The sequence below is a fragment of the Xiphophorus couchianus genome, chromosome 4 (genome assembly GCF_001444195.1).
Source record: "Xiphophorus couchianus chromosome 4, X_couchianus-1.0, whole genome shotgun sequence".
Taxonomy (NCBI): domain Eukaryota; kingdom Metazoa; phylum Chordata; class Actinopteri; order Cyprinodontiformes; family Poeciliidae; genus Xiphophorus; species Xiphophorus couchianus.
The window spans coordinates 18312446-18331865 of record NC_040231.1 but is presented as its reverse complement, the minus strand read 5'-3'; the positions used below and the strand labels follow the sequence as shown (position 1 = coordinate 18331865).

Sequence of the window (19420 nt, the reverse complement as noted above, 5' to 3'; positions counted from 1 at the left end):
ATTGAGTAACTATCCTTCAACCAGCCTCCTCACAGTTTCTTTGAAAATGTCCTCAGTCCTTTACAGTGGATCTAGAAACTGTAACGATCCTGCTTGAAAAGGGCTCCAGCATTAGGGCTGAACATTTTCACTAAAGGTGGAAAATGCCACTTAAATAGTGATTTAAAATGTTTCACATTATTTTTCTTTTTTTGATTATTTCTACTTGATACTTTCTCTCTTCCTCAAGTATATTTTAGTGTCAGCATGTTGTGCAACACCAATATTTGTCATGCTGAAAAATGATGAAAGCGATGTGCAATCACATGAATAAAAGTTGTTAGAGTCACGTAACACGGTTCCTTAAACAAGAACTTTAAGTTGCTATAAGGACTTATTTTGTATGAAATTGTAAAGCAACTATAATAATCTCTACTGCCAAACGGAGCTTACATGATTATGCATATGATTTATTTGACTTATAAAAATGATATTTCATGTTATTTATGTTCAAACTGAGCATTTAGAGGTCAGCTATGGTGATTTATGATAAAAATGTTGTCCTCGACACAAAATCACCAGCAGTTCATTATGGCTGAATGTTTTACAGCGCTCTGTAAAGCAGCTTTTGTCATTTCAGGGGTTGCACTATTTATTATGAGCATCAACAAGTTCTGACAGGAGACAAAAAATATAACAGCTGGCTCTTTGTATTCAGAGCATCAACATGATGGACAATTGCTTGCATCTGAGTAAGAGTAACAGATGTACTCAAATAATTAAGGGAGATCAACTTTTGTAAAGTAATGTTACCATTAATGGTGTATTGTTATTTTTATTGAGATATAGTGAACTAGTTTTTATTACAGCAATAATCCTCACAATATACAGAGCCGGGGGAGATCATAAATTGTTGAAACACACTGTAGCTGCATTGTTTTCTTCTGCTGACGGCAAACCTACGGTTTCTGAAGCAGCAGCAAAAATGAATGGAAAACAACATGACGGAGGTCGGAGGAGCTAACATTTAGACTCCTGTCATTTCAGAATTGTAACGCAGTGTGGCAAACTAACCAACACTAGTTGGCGTGCCTAACCCAAACACTTAAAACTGACCTGCAGCAGAAGACAGACCTGTTAGTCCAAGTCAGACTATATAATCAGACTGCTCTGTTCTGTCATTTACGTCTGCAGGGGGAAGAAATGCTGGGAAACAGAATTACAGATGTGAAATTGGCTGTGTGACTTTAAGCCATGTGAGTGAACTGTTCAAGTGAGCACTTATCTAATGTGCAAATAGTTTTTTTTCCCTTACTTTGAAAGGAAGCTTTCTCTGTGTGGTTGACAAAATCAGCTGAATGCAAGGGTAAAGTTTAAAGAGAAAGTCTTATGATTTGCACAAAGCCAAAGGAAAATCTGTCAGGACCACTTGTAACAGAAGTACCCAACCTTCTTAATGGTTATGTGGCTGAAAATCCTTTAAGTAATGATGATGATGGCTAAAGGGTTTGGTTTTTTTTGTCTCTATTAGCTCAGCGAATGACATCAATGGCACCTGGCAGGGATGGTGAAAGCTTTTACAGTAAATTATCTGTTGATACTTCAGACTTACTCCTCCCATATTGAAGGAGGTAATGGGAAGGAAGTTCCTCCATAGTTTTGTGTTGACAGTCCTGCGACAGGGAAAGGTCATTGTCTGACCTGCACAATGGAGAGGGGGTTTCAAGAGGAGGAAAAGCAGCCTGAGCCATACGGTTTGCGTTAGAAGATAAGATCATAAGGGTTAAGGCTATCTGTTAGCAAAACTCCAGCTAAGGAAGAGACAGGATGCTCAAAAAGCAACAAGAATCTCAGAAAGAACTCTTCTCCTTTAAATGTTAACATACTATCATATATATTTAGATATATATTGGAAAATAAATAGATAAAAAAAATTAAGAACCAGAACTTTAAGATTGTGTCGGATGCAGACATGGGTTGATATGATAACTTTCAGTAAAACACTGTGGTATAACAAATACCAAGAGAAAACTTTAAAATGAAGACCTTGTAACTTTGTGTAATTGAGTTTAATTAAAACAGATGAGCAACAATTATTCATACTCCTGCTAAAACAATACAATAGGCTGACAAATTTCTTATTCATTGCATATATTTATTCGTACTTTAATTTTAATTGACAAAATCCCTACATTTAGCAGTAATTGTCTTGTGCAGAACAGTAAAGTGTTTTGCCCTTCTGCTCTTTACAGACAACCCCAAAACATAACAACCAGATATTAGCCATGTAATCAATCAGGCTGTCTGTCCGACTAAAGCCTGCAGTCAACTGCTTAATAGATATGTTCCCAGCCTTTCATCTGTAGTTTTAAAACAGCATACCTGAATAAGTGTGATGTGTGGCGCTCCATTAGTTTCCACATCATCACGGTCTCTATTTTCACACCAGAATACTTCTAAACAGTGAGGGAAAAGTAAAGGGGCTTTTTTCATTCAATTAGGGTGCAGCAATATGTGAGGGAGACGGTCTGCTGTGTCACTCTGTTTTATACAGTCGTGGAAAATTTGTGTGAATGAACCTTGCATCAAATGAAGAGTATGATGGAAAATGTCAGCAGTTTTAAAACAGTGACTTACTAAAGCTGTCGTATTTCTTGATACCACAACTATTCAGGACAGACACAGAGATTGACCTACCTAGTTTTCTTCTGCAAATGTTTATATAAATAAGTTTTAAAAATATTCATTCATCCAACAGAATTGATACTCGTATTACATGTTTTTACTGACTTTTGACTTATGCTTGTCTCTTAATTTTTAAAAGAAACTTCCTGGCTCAATGAAAATTATTTCTAAATTAATTGTCCCATGGGTATGAATAATTTTGAGCTCAGAATCTGAATTTCTGTTGTGCCTTCAAGTTATTGTGACAACTCAAATACTGTAAATACACAAATATCCAAATGTTCACAGGGTACAAATTTGGTTGATTACTGCAATTTGTTATGTTTCTCTAAAATAACTGGATCTGACTGTCTTGTAAAGAGTCTTGAGATAAAATCTGTTACAGATTGGCGCTTTATAAGCAAACCAATTTAAAATGAACTTAAATGAATTTACTACAATAAAGTAGACAATGACAATGATATCAAGGCACACCAGAGTTTTAAACAGTAAGGGTTTCAAACCACAAAACATTCCCAGTATGCTGTTTCTATGTCTTTTTAATGATTTGTCAGAGAACATCTAGGAGGAACAGTCATTTCTCCATCTCTAACATGGAGTAGCACAGTAACCCTTCCCCAACATGTTGCTGCACACTGCTGGTCAGCTGACCTAAAGAACTTCATTACACATCTCTCTTGATTGACAACGACTAAATGAGTTGTTTTAGTTAGAAACAGACAGTTTAGTTAGTGAAACTACAGGAGGGCTCTCATGTATTTAATGCTGTTTTGAAACTGGTAAAATAAAGAGGGGAAAAAAAGGAAAATTCAGCACAATTACTAGAGCACAACAAGACTTAACGTGTTTTGTTTGCTAATATTATTAGCAAAGAACATGTTATTTTTGCAGTATGGTGAGTAATCGTTTCTCTTTTCTTCAAAAATAATGCAATCATGTCATGTCATACCGACAATTATTTTATTTTTGATTTTTTTTTTTTTTTTGTGAAATGCTACGATGCCGAAAAACTGGGAATAAGACAGCAGTCCCTCTGAAATCTGCCTGAAAGTGCTATGTTAACATTTCATCTTATCAAACAAAGCGAAATGCAAAGCTAAGATTCCCATCTTTTGTCAACTTTCTGCTCATTTCCCCCAAAGTTTGAAGTACAACATGAAAAAGGTTCAGAGGAGTCCTTCTTTTTCCTCTCCTTATCTGCTGCCGCTTTGACGTTTTGGGTGTTTATGCGATAATAGCTCGGTCTAATTACAGCCCACAAAGTAGCAGCTTGTGTCCGCTGGGACATTTTTCTCCATTCAAAGGGTCAGTTGAGAGAATAAAGAAGCTTTCTGCTTAGATAGTTCTACCTCAACACATCGATGACCAAATATGGTCACATGGGAACAGCTTTAACGACCCTTACAAAGCTATTTAAATCACCTTCTCTGCAACTCTAAAGTGATTTAAACGCTCTTCTTTTAGTCTTATCCACTGCGATAAACTTCCTGCTGCAGCTCGTCAGTAACGGTTCAAAAAGCATGTGGTTTTTTTTCTTGTTTTTTTTTTTTACCTCCGTTTCTCTCCTTACATCCATGACTGCTGGTGATATTTTCAGATTATAATCCCGTTGCGACGCTTAAATCCCGTTCGTCTGATAGAAACTTTTGGCTGGCTGCTCCGGATACCTGCCCTCCTCAGTAAACTCCGTCTCATGTCTTTCCAACACAAACCGATAAAAGCAACGGGGGAAAAAAAGAAAAAAGAAAGAAAGAAAAGGATAGGAAGAAGAAAAAAAAACTTCCAGCCTTCCCTCTTTGCTCCCACAGCCTGCTCCAGAAAGAAGAGGCAGGACTTGTTGCTATGGGAACGGGTTGTTTGCCCCCCAGTTTTCCTGGGATTTATCCTCCACCCCCCTCCTGCCCTCCTCCTCCTTCAGACAGGCATTCAGCTCCTCTGCGCCTTGTTTATTGTTCCGCTGGGCTGAGCGGTGCGGATGAATATTCAGGAGTTGAGGGTTGATGATGGGATGAAACCGGGGTTACATTCCGCAGCCATCAGCGCACAAAGGTGTCTTTCAGTACACCAGAGGTGAGAATGCCCACTGTCGCCGTGTGCATGCTCGGGGTGACATTTGTTGGGATATTCAAATGTGACAAAAATGAAAGACTAATCGCTAAAAATTCACGTGTAAGAATAATCCCACCCTGCAGTCATACAGGGTACAATTCATGCCAGAAGTGCCATTTGGTGTCGCTTTTTCTGTACCTCTGTTTCCATTGAGTTGTGCTGGGTGTAAATGTATGGTCAGGGTCAAGGCAGCTACATTGACTTTGATTTCTTTGTTTTGGTTACATATACATGGAATATAACCAGACTATCTGGAGAGGAAAGTTCCTCTATCCATTCTATCGCTGCTTCAAAATGTTCAAATAATAATTAGTTGACATTAATTATGTCAATAATTGCCCTACTCTTAGATCCACACTACACATTCAGCATCCAGGTGAGTAAATCTGGGTTGGAGCAGACAGAGCATCTGAATGATGCATCATGACATAAAGCACCTGTGTAAATCCTGGAGAAGCAATGCCTATTCGTTGTATAAGCGGTGTCTCTAAGTTCCTTGGTTCAAACTGCAGAACTTTTTGACTTGCCCCCCCCCAAAAAAACAATGGCAACCTGGTTTTGCTACAATGTCAGCGTAACAAGGCGGCCTTTTGCGGCTGGGTTTTACAGCGAGGATGAAAAGTTGAGGCAGTAGAACAGGTAGAACAGTTTATTCTTCTCACAGCATCAATAATCATTTCACAGGTGAAACTGTAGCCTTAAATAGTCCCAGCTGTGACGGACCAAACCACCTTTAATTCACAGGGGAGTCTCAATTCACCAACCTCCACCTATTTAAATAAAATACCTTTTACTAAATACAAACTTTTCCACTTACGTTTTATAAATATTTAATGTTTTATCATTACATCATAATGAAACACCACAAAACCCATAAACAATCTCTTCCCCCCCACACTTTTCAATGGCCTCTCCTGGAGCCTATAAATGGTGTCTGGACCCCTGGGGCAGTATTTGTCCAAACACCCTGGAGAGGACACAGAAAAGACAGGTGTCACTTCATATTAGCACTCCACACTTAACAGATTATGCACAAACATTTGCTCAGTTTTACCCACCAGTAGCTCATTGCTCTGAGTAACAATTATCCTCCCTTCACAGGCAACCACCTCACTTCTCAATGAGGAGCAGCTGTGCAGAGCCCAGAACAAAAGGCTACCTACTAATCACTAAAAATACTCAATAAATACAATTAGAACTTCTTGTGTGCAAATTGTTATTTATGTGCAAATCTATGCTTAAAGTGCAGTGCTAAATAAAGTGCTTGTTAATAAAGTGCAAAAAGTGCTTTTAAAGTGCTCTACAGTGACTTGAGTAGAAATAGTCCCAGTAATGAAGATCTCTTAATTACAGTCAGATGTGGGGGAAAGACACATCTGTTCTTCAGCAAAAGCAGCATGTCTGAGTTTGCCATAAAGCCATTTTGGCAATTTTGCAGTGTTGCGTGTGCCACTGGTGGACTGACAGCACATGCTCATATCATCTGACATTCCCTATCCAGTTGATTTTTCTGACTTTAAGGTCGGAAATTGTAACTTTTAAATGCAAATTAAACACAAAATTGCTGTCAGAACTTGGGTATTCTATTCTTTCTTAAGTCTCTAACACCGATCAACGTAATTTAGGATTAAGTATTTACCAATATCAAACATCAGTCTAATACTTGCCTTTTTTAGTAACAGGTCTGCACATAAGCGTTTTTTAACAATTCCTAAAAGAAATTATAGTTGAGCCAAGCATTTGAAATGAAATCATCAGATAAATTTGTGATTTTGAGCATAGATCATTCACAATAGCATTGAATCTCCACTATGTAATTTTTATTAAAAATGTGTTTTTTACATATTTGTCAAAACTGTCTCTATATTGTGACTTGTGACACGTTGTTATGATACAGATAATCTTTCTACAAGCTTAGCTACATTTATATTTACTTGTCTTAATGTCGAGTAATACAAGAGTGCCAAATGTGTTCTAGGAACAAAACATCTGATTAGCATTCAACAAAATTGTTGAGCTATCTACTTAAGCCACAATAATAATAAGATTCTCTTTATACATTGATGCGATGGAAAAACACACACAAAACTCTTTTTTTGTGATTGTGTGTTTCTGATCATCATTAACCATGATGCTTCCCGCGCAAAAGGCTGAACCTCTGAGAGAAATGTCGTAAAGGTTGCCCAAACACAACCAGACTGAGCTCAGAGACATCCAATATACAGTCAAATAAAACATTACAGTTGTATGAAATAAAGACAATTGTAGGTATAACTATAGCATTAACATTGTCCTTACAAGATAAAGTTATCTTCCTTTGAAACCTTGTAAAAGTTATTTATTTTTCTCTCTGTCCCACTTTGCATGCTTCTCCAGATCAGATCTCCCTGCATCATGAACAAACAGTCTTTTAAATAATATCAAACAAAATGTGAACATACTGTACATCTGAAAGGTTCATAAATTTGTTTTACTGCTGTCATTTAAAGTTTAAAATTGTCTATATGCTCGTCTTATTTACATTTCTTGCTAGTATGATTATTTCTTTGATGGTCAATGATCCAGAGACATCAAAAGATCAAGCTTTTGTGGGGGGGTTTTTGACAATACTCTACTTTGCAATTGTTTTATATTTTCAGTCCATCAGTAATATTCCTTGGTAAAATTACCAAGGAATATTACCAATCTAAATATTGTTTTCTAGATAAAGATCAAATACCGTCATCATCTCACAAAACATGGCAAAATGTCTCAGGTATGTAACTACATGGCAACAAATACATTTTACTTCAAGCAATTTATTCTTGTTGGATCCTCAGTCATGTATAAGTCTGTTTTAAACCTTACACAAAGGCAAAACTATGAGCATTTGTATTTGTAAAAAAAATACAAATGTGTAATGCTAAAACTAAATTTCTAGTTTACATCCTTTTAAAAAATTGATGAATAAGCACGATGTCCAAGAATTTTCTCTCAATCCTCAGCATATAAACGACAAAGGAACCAGGTGTGTCTGAGCACCTGCGCTTTACGTCCACTGCAGTGTCCCACAATGCGGCTGCACTGGGCCCCAGAGGGCCCCTCAGAGGGGGTGCACATGTGCAAACACTCTGAGGCTCAAACCTGCCAGTCATCTTATTACGGGGAGTTTAAATACTTAATTCAGATGCAGCATTGAAATGTTTCCCTTTAAAGTCAATGTAAATAATGAAACTGTTGTTTTATTATTTGCTGTAAATTTGCACTGTTTTTGAAATGAGCCAAATGTCTGAAATGGTGTAAAGTTGAATAATACACATTTTACAAGGAATTTAACTGTTATCCACCAAACACTCTCTCTACCCAGTCAATAAAACCACATAAATCTAAATAATAAAATGCTCATATATTTTCTCAAGCCTTTAAATCAAATCATACGAGGCAACACAAGAAAGCCGCATGAATTTCAAAAATCCTTAGTCTGCTGCTCAGTGATTAAAATGGTCTGAATCTTTCAAAGCATTTAGACCAAAACAAGATATTTCTGCAAAGTATATCGGCATTCACTCAGATCCCTTTAATCAGTGAGATCCTGTTTTCATTATGACTCAGATTTGTTTTTCTAAATGAAGCTTTTTCACTTTTGTTTCAACCACAGCGAAAGACTGACAGCCTGTCCACTTTATACTATCAAAAAGCAAAAACAACCATAATGTGAAGCTTTTTAAATCAAATCTTAAGCTAACCTCTGCCATAAACCTGCCTTTATCTAGTCTTTTGGGCAAAAGCAAGTGTGTCTTGTCATCCCACAGGCCTGCAAAGATAGAGGAAGTCACAAAAACACAGACATTCGTGGTGGTGATGGTGATTTGTTACTTTGAGTCAGCAGGAAGCATTTCTCAGAGACCCCATCAAAACCTTTCAAGGTCTCGTAAAGCTGAAAACACTTCAAATCTCACTGTCTGAGCGCAAAAGGCTGAACAACTGGCTTCTATTTGTGGGTATGTTTTACCAGTACTCAGCTTCATTGTTACATTGATCGCTGAGCCATCTGGACTTCTCATTAAAAACCACATCCTCAACTCCCATTATACTGGAGCATCAAAGCCTGAACTTACACTCATTCTTTCACCGAGCATCCGAAAACGATATATTGTTTTTCTACCGAACGGGAATCATCAAAGTACTCTTAACTTGTCATGGCATTCGCTGTTAAATACACAGGCATGTCTGGTACAGCTTCAGATTGGTTTGCTTCCTCTTTATTTTTTAGAAGTATTGTGATGGAAAATAAAACTTTGAAATATATTTTATTACAGTTCGATTTGAAGTCCTAGATGTTTATTCTAGCTTTATTTCCCCTACATAATTGTTTAGGATTGTTTGGTGATATTACCTATCACTTCTGTGCTGCTGACATTCATCTTCTCATTGCTTTTAAAACACCAACATACTGCAAATGTGTCAGTGTTAAAGAACTGAGCAGACGTTTAGTGTTGATTTCTCATTTTTACAACATAGCCAATGGGATTTTTGTTGCTATTTTTATCAGTAGAGGAATATTGCTGCTGAGCTCTGTTACATCCAGTGTTGTCATTTCCTCTCACTTAGATGTAATTCTTTGTTTACTTGCCTTATTTAAACTCTGACTTGCTTGCAGAATAATATTCTGTTGTTCTGGTTTAGACATTTACAGTATCTCTGATCTTCTGCTACTATATGCCATGACTGGGATCCTGAGGCTAACTGTTCAGGGTGTCGGTCCCTAAGTTAAGACTGGAAATGAAACATCACTGAGCGTGGAGCCTTGTATCCCAAATGCTCTGAAACTCTGGAATATCCTAACTTATTCAGGAAGTAGCAGAAATACTATGGGTTTAGGCATTGAAGTAGCACTGTTTAATTGATTTTACTTTTTTTATTAGCTTACCTTATTTTTTCTTGCTAGGGTAATGAAAATGTAATGAGAAAATTGTATATATTCATGAGTGTTTTGCCACCAACACAATCAAATTCATCCCTGATATTTTAGCTTCTAGGCAAGTTTAAAGAAGCCAAAGTGCGTTTTATAACCCAACAATCTCATCCACGATTCAATTCAGTTTCTTTTGCCATGTAAACTCAATATCGCATTTCAGAAACAGGCCCGAGGCAGCCCTTTGACTTCAAGATTAAGTTGACATATTTCGTCAACGCTGAGAGAGAGAAGACACAACTTGTGGATTGAAGACATCTCCCCCTCTTTAAAACTACAGCTATCAGCTGGAAGTGCCTTATGCAGAGCAGCTGGCTCCACAAGAAGGCAGCCAGCTGTTTTATTTTTATATTCTGACTGAGGAAAAGCCATTTTTGCATTGTGCTTGTTCAGCGACAATAATGTGGGCTGTTTTCATTATTAACAAACCTCATTTGGCACTTGATGGCCTACAGTGGAATCTGCTTTCAGGGTTATCCATCTAGTCATCTGTCACCACTTGGCACATGCTAATTTAAAATAAAACTCACCCACACATTCATCCTAGTGCACAAGCATAGACGGGGACACATATCTGCTTTAGATGCAGCTGGATTTATATCCATTTATTTTGCTTCAAAATGTTCGGCTTCAGTACCAGTTAATAAATCAGAGTGTGAAACATACACTTCAAAGAAATAATTAAATAAGATATTGATAGTAAAACACTTAAAAGAACACGCTAGTGGTTGCTTGATTAAGCATGCATAAGTCTGAGTGACAAATAATAATGTGTTTCTATTTAAAAGAAAATCCTCTGACTAGCTGGAGTTCCAGTCTTTTAATATACAAAGACCTGAATTTAGCATTTGGCATTTATCTCAGTATCTCCCAGATGTCACAACACCAAACTGGAAATCATTGAAAACAACTTTATAGATGCACATTGTGAATAAATGTGTTTCCTCCAGACCTGACGAAACAAGAGTCTTTCTTGCATATTTAATTGAATCTTAAGACAATAACATGGTTTGAACTTACTGTGAGGACAATGGACTGGGGTGATGTAAATCGAGGTGTGTGTGCGTGTGTGGGGGTGAGAGTGTGTGTGTGTGGGGGGTTGTATAAGTTACAGTTTCCAAACTGACTCATGGGGGGGCGGGGGGGAGAATCGATCTGTGGTTTGTTGTGGCATGAAGTCAAACGACACACAAAGAGAGCAGAGGCCGTCGATTGCTGCCTGTTTCGCATTCAAAGCCCTTGACTGCCCCCTGTAGGTTGAACGTGACAATTGCATGGCAAAAGCTTAGAAACTATTTTCCAACAAAAACCATCATTAACAAGAGGAGAAGACAGACAGCATCGACCAAAGTCAGTAACTGTGACTTTGGTCATAGTTTAAGGTGATAAAAAGATATAATCACGGTCAAAAGATATACGGTTATTTTTTTGTGTCTTGTTTTATAAACAACAAAACTTTAGTAAACTTTCTTAAGAATAGATGATTCCGTTAGATTTCTCCCTAAACAGCCTTTAAGGAACAGAAAAAAGACACGTACCCGTGTTTCTGTGTTGTTGCGATGTTTGCTTAATAATCCATTCTTCATAAAAGATGAGTGGCTTTCTGTCTTCGTGCAGCCTGAAAACTGATTTGCGTTTGTTGTTTTTTTTTTCTGCGGGGAAAACGACCTTCTCCGTCTATAACTGCATCCAATGAGTGAGAGGAGGGGGGGAACAGGGAAAAGCGGACTGCACAGGAAACGGTGACGCAGCTGGATGGAAATCACTTTTTTTTTAAATGAAAAGAAGATGGTTGCAGTTTTCTCAAAGATCAAAACTATCCAATCACGGACTTTTCGTTTACGCGTCCGGGATATTTTGAGTCCATTAAATAATAATAATAAAAAAATTGTTCAGCTGTGCCAGAACTTAAAATGGTGATAATTATCTGGAGCTACAATTGCAATAAGTTCACTTTTACATTTAGAATATAGGAAAAACAGAATAGGATAAAAAAGCAGAATCCATTATATAAAAAGTAAAACGAGATAACGACGTTTTTGTTTACATGTGTACGTTGGGATTTTTTTTTTTACACAAACTAGATTCAGAGCACAAAAGACACAGAAGAGAGTCTTCTTTAATCTGGAAAACCACAAAAGCGGCCAACTCCTTTGGACAGCAAAAATACTTGTGTGTTTCGCAAATGTGGCAGCTTATTTTATTTTTATTTTTTGTAATTACTACAAAAGAGGGCCAGGTGTGCTTAATTTTGTTTTCTTTTTACGTGTGTACAATAATTACTTCTAACAAGTGTGTACCCATCATTATTTTGCATTCTGATAGCTTCCCTTGTTGGAAAATTGCATCTGAAAACGCTGCATCTGAGGGAACAGTTTTCAGAGGTATTAGGTCCGGTGGTGGGGAAGAATGTTCGGTAAGGACCAAAACCATCCCCTACTGAGAAGCTTGCCACCAGTGCAGAACTTGCTTCATAAAAGCATCAGGTGGGGGTGAGTGTGTCAACATTAAGTGGAAAACATTTCGACAACAGCCTTGGGGCAAGAAGGGCAGCGAAGAATTCCTTTTTATTCAAGAATAACTCAAGTGGAGTCATAATCCTGCAAAAAGTGCAAGAATGGACAGCAGAAGAGTTGTGTAACGACACTTCCTCTGACGAGAACTTTCAGATCTGAGGGACATCTGGAAAATCATTTGTCTTGGAGAAACATAGAGAGTTACCTTTATTGTGCCAGTGGTAAAGCATCCTGATAAAATCCATGAGTGTTGTTCTGACTAATCTGTCCTTGAAGAGCAACAATCCAGGCACAGATAGATAATCTGTGTTCTTTCCGGCATGATGGAGCGCATTGTCAAAACAAAACTGATTGCAAAATGGGTCAAAGATCAGAACGATGAAATCTTGGATGCATGACAAGAAAATTCCCAGATTTTAAAAATTTAACCTGTGTTCAGTTCTCAGAAAGTGGGAGGATAAGAAAAATCTAAGCACTAGGAAGGAAAGTATCACCATAAGTCAGGATGTGATAAGACGTCAGGATCTAAAATAGCAAATTAAACCTTTAAGAAAATTGACAAACTGAACAGAAATTATGAAGAGAAATTAAAAGAAGTCTTGACACCAGATTTTTGTACAACATGTTGCCTATAAAACAACATTCAGTGTGGTTTAGTTAAATAGTTTGTTCAGAACCAGTAATATGCTGCCTATTGTCTTTCTTGATAAATTATGAGTAATTGCTGTTTGAGCCCAAACTCCAGTTTTGGTCAAGATCTGCACAGAAAACAGGGCCTTTACCTTTATGTTAGAGCTGGAAAGTTATTGTAAATGCTGTGGAACGCAATTAAACTTTCCAACACATATCTAAATTGTTAAATAAGGAGTCAATCACTGAAAGTCCTTGAGGACCTTTATATTATTTTATAATATAAAATAATGTTTTATTTTGTATTATACCCAAATGAAATTTTCCTTTTTTATTATAGAATTGAGGGTTTAAAATTTTGCCCTGCGACAGACTGGCGACCTGTCCGGGGTGAACCCCGCCTCTCGCCTGGAACGTAGCTGGAGATGGGCACCAGCAACCCTCCCGACCCCATTAGGGACAAGGGTGAACAGAAAATGGATGGATGGATGGATGGGTTTAAAATTTATTTTAAAATTTTAACATGAGTAGATGAGTTCTTCATTAGATAAATTATCTTTAAATACATATTTAATTTGTTTAATAGGCATAGGCAGCACACATTAGTTAATATTTAGAGACTGAGCTACTTTTCATCTATAATCCTGAACAAATGTTTAAATAGAAGCAGAACATAAGTTTATTAAGCCACAGATAAAGAACTATTGTCAAGCAAAATCTTGCTCTCAAATAATCCGTTGTTTACATTTTGCATAATCAAATGTTGACAGAGATGAAAGACTGCAGAAATCTGAAGCATGAAAATAATGTTTTTCATCAGCTTGAAGGTGTTAGAAATCATTGTTGTACTAGGATAAGCATTTTTCAGCTCTGTATTCATGGTACCCATACTAAAACGTATCTGTAGATTAAACAATATTACATAGAAAAGTAGATAAAAACCAAAAAAAACGAGCCAGATATTTAACATAAATTTATTTTAAAGTCAAAGGTCACACATAAACAATAGTTAAGAACACTTCCAAGGGTCACCTTTCCTCCGGTGGTTGTATTTCCACTTTTAGGACCGTCTACGCCACCCAAACTTTATATAAAAGGAACTTCATAGGTCTGAGTGTAACTCCACCCTGCCACATCCACACTGCCTCTAACAACAAGGACTTCATTAGGGATCAGATGCTAAACCAACCACAAAATATATCAAAGACTATTCAGTAAATACATTACACAAAGACGGCACCGACTTCTTGAGGGCCAGAATCAGTAACACAGCTATGTTAACGATAATGTCACTATCAATTTCTGCAGAGTTCAATTACACCAAGTCCAAATATTAGATTTCATGTATGTAAGAAACATTTCACGATTTGTAAGACATTAAACTGGTAGGACAAATGGATAGAGAAATATTTATAAAAAAGAGCTATTACAAAACATGCTTTTCCAAAGAAGGCTAAAAACTCAGATACACCACACTCGTTTGGTTCCTCTGGAATCACATTTTTTATGTCATGTTCAAGTTCTATGGTGCGAATACTGACCACTGATTGATCCAGTTGTTGACATTAAGCTTGTAAACCTGAATGAGGAGTGTTTGAGACAGTCAACTCCACCTTGAATTTGAGTCGCAGAGTAATTTATTTATTCTTGTTCATTTGAGCATGTGCAAAATTAAAGCCATTGTAATTTTTCTATAGACTAAACAACAACTCCTGGTGACCTCTGCTTGAAAGATGGACATTTCTGTACCAAGTTCACCTCAAAACCAAACCATAAATAAGAGTACAGCCAAATTAATCTGGGGTCTCTTTCACAGTGTTTCTTTTTTTTTCTTCAGACCGTTTGTCCTGTTTCACCTCCACCAACAGCTCAGAAAGCCGTTTAACTGAGAACAACATGGCGGTCGAACACAGACTTCCTCTGTTCCTGGACTTGCCTCCGCCAGCGCTGCTGGGCGTGCTCCACTTTGTTTAGCATGTTGGGTCGGGAGTGTGAGCGGGACAGGACATTGTGAGCATTGGCAAAAGGTTGTTGGTCCTGAAAATGTGAAAAAACAGGTTGGTTAGGAGTCAAACAAAAAGAAAACACAAGACTGTTCTTTTAAAAAAAATGGTTGCCAGGCAAGAAAGACAAATGCATGTTGGATAAGAGTCTGGCAGGATCTTAGAACCAAGAGTTGAGTAAACTTCACAAGTTTAATCTTTCCTATGTATTTAACTTCACAACAGTCCTACCTTAGTCCTGTATGTTAGTAATTTGGTTGTTCTTTTTTGCTTCTTGCTTGTTGCAGTGAAGGAAAAGAGCGCTGTGTAATAAATGTTAGTTCAGAGGAAAAACTGTATTAACTCAAATATTTAGATAAACTTCACAAGACTTTAGTTGTTAAAAGTTGTAGCTCAGCACTTAGAACTGACACAAATTTGTGCCCGACCCATGTTTCATGAAATTGTTAACATTTTGTTAAAACCCCTCTCATATAAAAAGTCTTGTGTGAACTTTGTCAAATCACAGCATGATCAAAAAGCAGCTGTAGCTCCACCTTTACCCTCAAGGAAAGGCAGCCACATATTTCCTCTGTTAATATCTAAACATTCAGCCAGACCAAAGGAGGCCAAACTTGATTACTTTTATCCTCTGTTCTATTACATATTCTGGGCTTTTTCACGTGGAGTAATGGGAAAGTCAGAAACAAGATTACGGTTTGTTTTATGTTTGCATGTGCTCTAATTATACGATGCTGTAAAAGCCAACCTTGCTGGAGGCTGATTAAACCATGTGCCTTTCCTTATTTTTCCCATATTTATAATCCAGTTACACAAAAGTATAAAAGAATGCCACAATGAAAAACAGAATCGATTTTAACTTCATTTCTGAGCCTTGAAGCATTAGTCATGTTCATTCACTGCCAGCTCGCTTGACTCTCTTTTGAAGTTCGATCTGATCCATTTGGAAGAGTGACTTTGTGTTCTGTACAGAACAAATTGTGAAACAATACCTCCAACATATATTAATGAGGCCCTGCAGCACTCAGTCCAGTCCTTGTATTTCCCAATCAGTGAACAAGTGATTATTTCTAAAGTGAACAGTACACAAACTTCCTAACTACTATTTTCTGTCTGTATGTGTTGTTTACAGAATTTTTCATAGATTCAGTCTTTTAAACTGAACCTGCTAGATGAAATCATGCATGACGCTAAACAATAACGTATTCCTTTTTTTTTTTTTTGTGAAAAAACATTTTCAGATGTTCTGTAGGACTTAAAGGAACCTTTTTTGTCTTATTCACATATTAGATCATGTAATTTATCTATTTCATCTCATTATTTCATTAATTGCAACTGGTCGTTTCAATACATGTCATTTTTAATGTACATGTGCAACTGGGTAAAAAATGCCCTGTGTGAAGCTGTCATTTAATTCATGTGGATTTGACATAAAACTCAAAGTAAGATTTAATGTATCGATACTCGTGGATGAAAAATCAATACTTTCTGAGGAAAAGCATCGATAAAGTTACACAGCCCTAATCCTGACATAGACTCAACCAACAAAACTAGAACAAAGTTAAATGGCTTCAAGAGCACAAAAAAGAAATCCTCTAAAATGTATTGGGTACTTGACTCAAAATGGGAGAAAAAGTAGAAAAGGTACATATAGTAAGCTTTATAATACTAATGCCACATACTGGTGTTTTTGTGAACAGATTATGGACAATGCCTTTTTAAGAACTTCCTTACTGCAGTGTATTTGCTTGTCATTGTGGTTGCTAATGTATTGTGAAGTTGCTGCTTTAAACATCTGCTGAGATGGCTGTAGATTTGCTAAGTACCCAGTGTCATATTTCAGTGGGGTTTTTTCTAAAGGATATTACTCAGAAGGAGTCTGCAGTACCAGTACCAAGTAATGAAGTGGTATTGCAACACACAGACTAGTGAAACTGTTCATTTTTACCCAGGATGGAGGGCTACCATGTGATGTTTTGTGCAACGAGGACCTCTTTACTAACATATAAAAAGTCTGACAACACAGACAGAGTTCAGACTCAGAGCAATGTAACACGGGGAATGGCCTGTGTCTTTAAAAGAAACACATACCCCGACAACGTCATCGTCATTTTGGATTAGCTGAGAGTGTCCAAACAGTCGCCTCTTCAACATGGGCTCCAGGAGAGTCAGGTAGACCATGTAGAGCAGCAACAGGCCCAGAATGGAAAGATAAATTATGATGGTAACCTAAAAATGGAGAGTAACCAGTGGATGAATTCATTCAATCTGAAAATATGCATCAATTACTAGAAGGGAAAAATGTTAATATATGTTGTGTACCCATTGAATGACTACAAAAAGAGATTAAATGTTAAGCAGGGGGGAAATAATGATGTTGCCGCAAAGATTTAAGTAACTAAACTAAGCAAATATTGCTAATAACCACAACAAGTAAGGAAATTACAAACGTCAGAGAAGAATTACAACAAAACCCCACAAACTGTAAGGACACCAGCACTACACTAACAAACAATATTTCTATCAAAGAGTAACTATAAACCTTGGGCTTTAGCAATCTGCAGTGTTATGTTTTTCTAGTTTTCTTTTAAACTTTTGAATCCATTTTTTACATCTGCTAGGCATTTATAAAGACAAGAGGGAGCTGGTGCCCATCTCTACGGGTCAGGAGTGGGGACAGCTCAGTCCATCACAAAGCCAACAAACACACACACATAGAATCACGCACACCCGCTTTCAAACCTAAGGGCAAATTAAAGTGTTCAGATAGCCAAGAATTGTTTTTTGAAGGGTTTCGTGAGGAAGTCAGAATACTTAGAGAGAATTCCTGCATGCTTAGGAGGCTCAATTTGGGACTTTCTTGCAGCAACATCAAAAATAAATATAAGCATTTTAAAAGTTTTGACTTTTTTTTTTTCTTTTACATGAACAAGAACATACAAATGTTATTCGCTGGCCATCACGTTTTTTCCAAAGTGAATGTACCTTAATAGTCCCCGAGCTTCTTTCTTCATATTTACACTCACAGCGCAAACAGTAGGCCTCAACATCTTTGCCATCCACTGGCATCGGTACCACCACATGAAGACAGGTACTGATAAGAGAACAGCATTGTTAGGTTGTTATTAAGATTAAAATAACTTATCAGTAAGATATAGTAGTTGTTTTAAACACACCAGTCTTTGAGGGAGACATTTTGCTTGTAGATCTGTCCTTCCACATCTCTGTAAGGTGGGCAGATGCATTTACAGCGAATGTCTTCTGAATTCTGCATTAAAAGAAAAGTTCTGGTTTACTGTGACGAGTTGTCATAATTTCATTTTACTGCCAAGGACACATAATTCAGTTCAGATTATTAAGTGCATCAATGATAATAAACAAGGTTTTCTAGAGTTTTAAGACACCAGAGATGTCTCAAAACTTGATTTTGATATTCTAGTTTTCATATTCATTCAACTTTACAACACAAATTCGATTATTAGAATGATTAAATACAGATATGAATTTCCTAGTGCAGTGAAGTTAGATTTACAGAAGCTAAATTGTACCTTAATGTCATTTCCATTAGTATGTCTGTCCTAATTTCTACACAATCCTATTCAAGAAATCTACGTAGAAATGTAGAAAAGCCTTAATACATATTTACACTATTATAGTCCTATCTGTGACATGTGTTTTAAAAACAGAGAAGAGGAATGTTTCAGGGAGCAGATTTCAGCTTCACTGAGCCACCATCACAATTTTCTGTCAACAGCCAGCTAACCAGGCTATCAGTAGCCTTACCTTTGCTGACACCTGACTGAGTAGAACGAAACACGCCAAACAGAGAGCCTCGACACCGAACAGGAACTTCATCTTTCAGGACCAGTCTCGGGAACCCTCCTTTGAAAATATTAGTCAATAAACCGCTGCCAGAGTCCGCAGAGCAACGACAAATACAACCTAGAAAGAGACGCCGTTAGCCATAGAGCTAAACCGAGATCCTCCGTCAGCTGACTCCACTTCCGCACTTAGTCACGTGACCTCACAGGTCTACAGCAATCAGGGCTGCGTCATCAAAATGGGATGGTAGCAATTTATTTATATTTTCTCCAGAATTTGCTCTACTTTTATGGAGGGAAATTTAACCTCTTCTTTTGTAATTATAGTAACTATATACACATATTTCTCTACAAAACACGTTTTGTTTTTAAACAAATGTATATATCTAAAATATATCTAAAATGTACACTGAGAGCAAAGTACAACTGAAGTCAAATCCTCAATGGCAAATAGTTCAATTAAATTCACAATATTTCGTGAATCCTAAAGGGAACTTTAATAATCTAATTAATTATGTGAATTATTAGGGAATGTCACATCAAACTAAAAAACGGTCCAACAAAGAATTAATTTCAATTTGATCTTTGGGCACTTAAGATAAAGCTCAATCAAATGCTGCCGTTGCCATACACAGGAAATACATAAACAATGAGCGGAAAAAGCAGTCAAAGTCTAAAACATTTGAAAAATTATTAGAAAGCCTGGAGAACTGTTAATTATTG

At 37.1% G+C, this 19420-nt stretch overlaps 2 protein-coding genes across 3 annotated transcripts in view; both read right to left on the bottom strand.

Moving 5' to 3' along the window:
- Window positions 1–11421, bottom strand: part of dennd2b (DENN domain containing 2B) — a 61062-nt gene extending 49641 nt beyond the window's left edge. Inside the window, exon 1 of one of the 2 annotated variants that reach the window (XM_028014766.1) lies at window positions 11266–11421. The gene's annotated coding sequence lies outside the window, so the exon portion shown is untranslated. Of the gene's footprint in view, window positions 1–4216; window positions 4483–11265 lie in introns of those variants that run through there. The other variant, XM_028014765.1, reaches the window with a different exon arrangement.
- A 2409-nt stretch (window positions 11422–13830) lies between these two features.
- Window positions 13831–18894, bottom strand: tmem9b (TMEM9 domain family, member B). The gene is made up of 5 exons (XM_028015190.1): window positions 18660–18894; window positions 18053–18144; window positions 17862–17970; window positions 16968–17105; window positions 13831–14910 (listed from the first exon to the last, which is right to left on the bottom strand). The coding sequence occupies exons 1-5, from the start codon at window positions 18729–18731 to the stop codon at window positions 14755–14757; spliced, it is 567 nt and encodes a 188-aa protein (XP_027870991.1). The 5' UTR covers window positions 18732–18894; the 3' UTR covers window positions 13831–14754.
- Window positions 18895–19420: the final 526 nt, after the last annotated feature.

Excerpts from the sequence above, each read along its gene's own strand:
- tmem9b (XM_028015190.1), bottom strand. The coding sequence starts at position 18,731 with ATGAAGTTCCTGTTCGGTGTCGAGGCTCTCTGTTTGGCGTGTTTCGTT. Across the intron at positions 18,145-18,659 it reads TCAGTCAGGTGTCAGCAAAG|AATTCAGAAGACATTCGCTG; the intron begins GTAAGGCTACTG and ends CTTTTAATGCAG. Across the intron at positions 17,971-18,052 it reads AATGTCTCCCTCAAAGACTG|TACCTGTCTTCATGTGGTGG; the intron begins GTGTGTTTAAAA and ends TTCTCTTATCAG.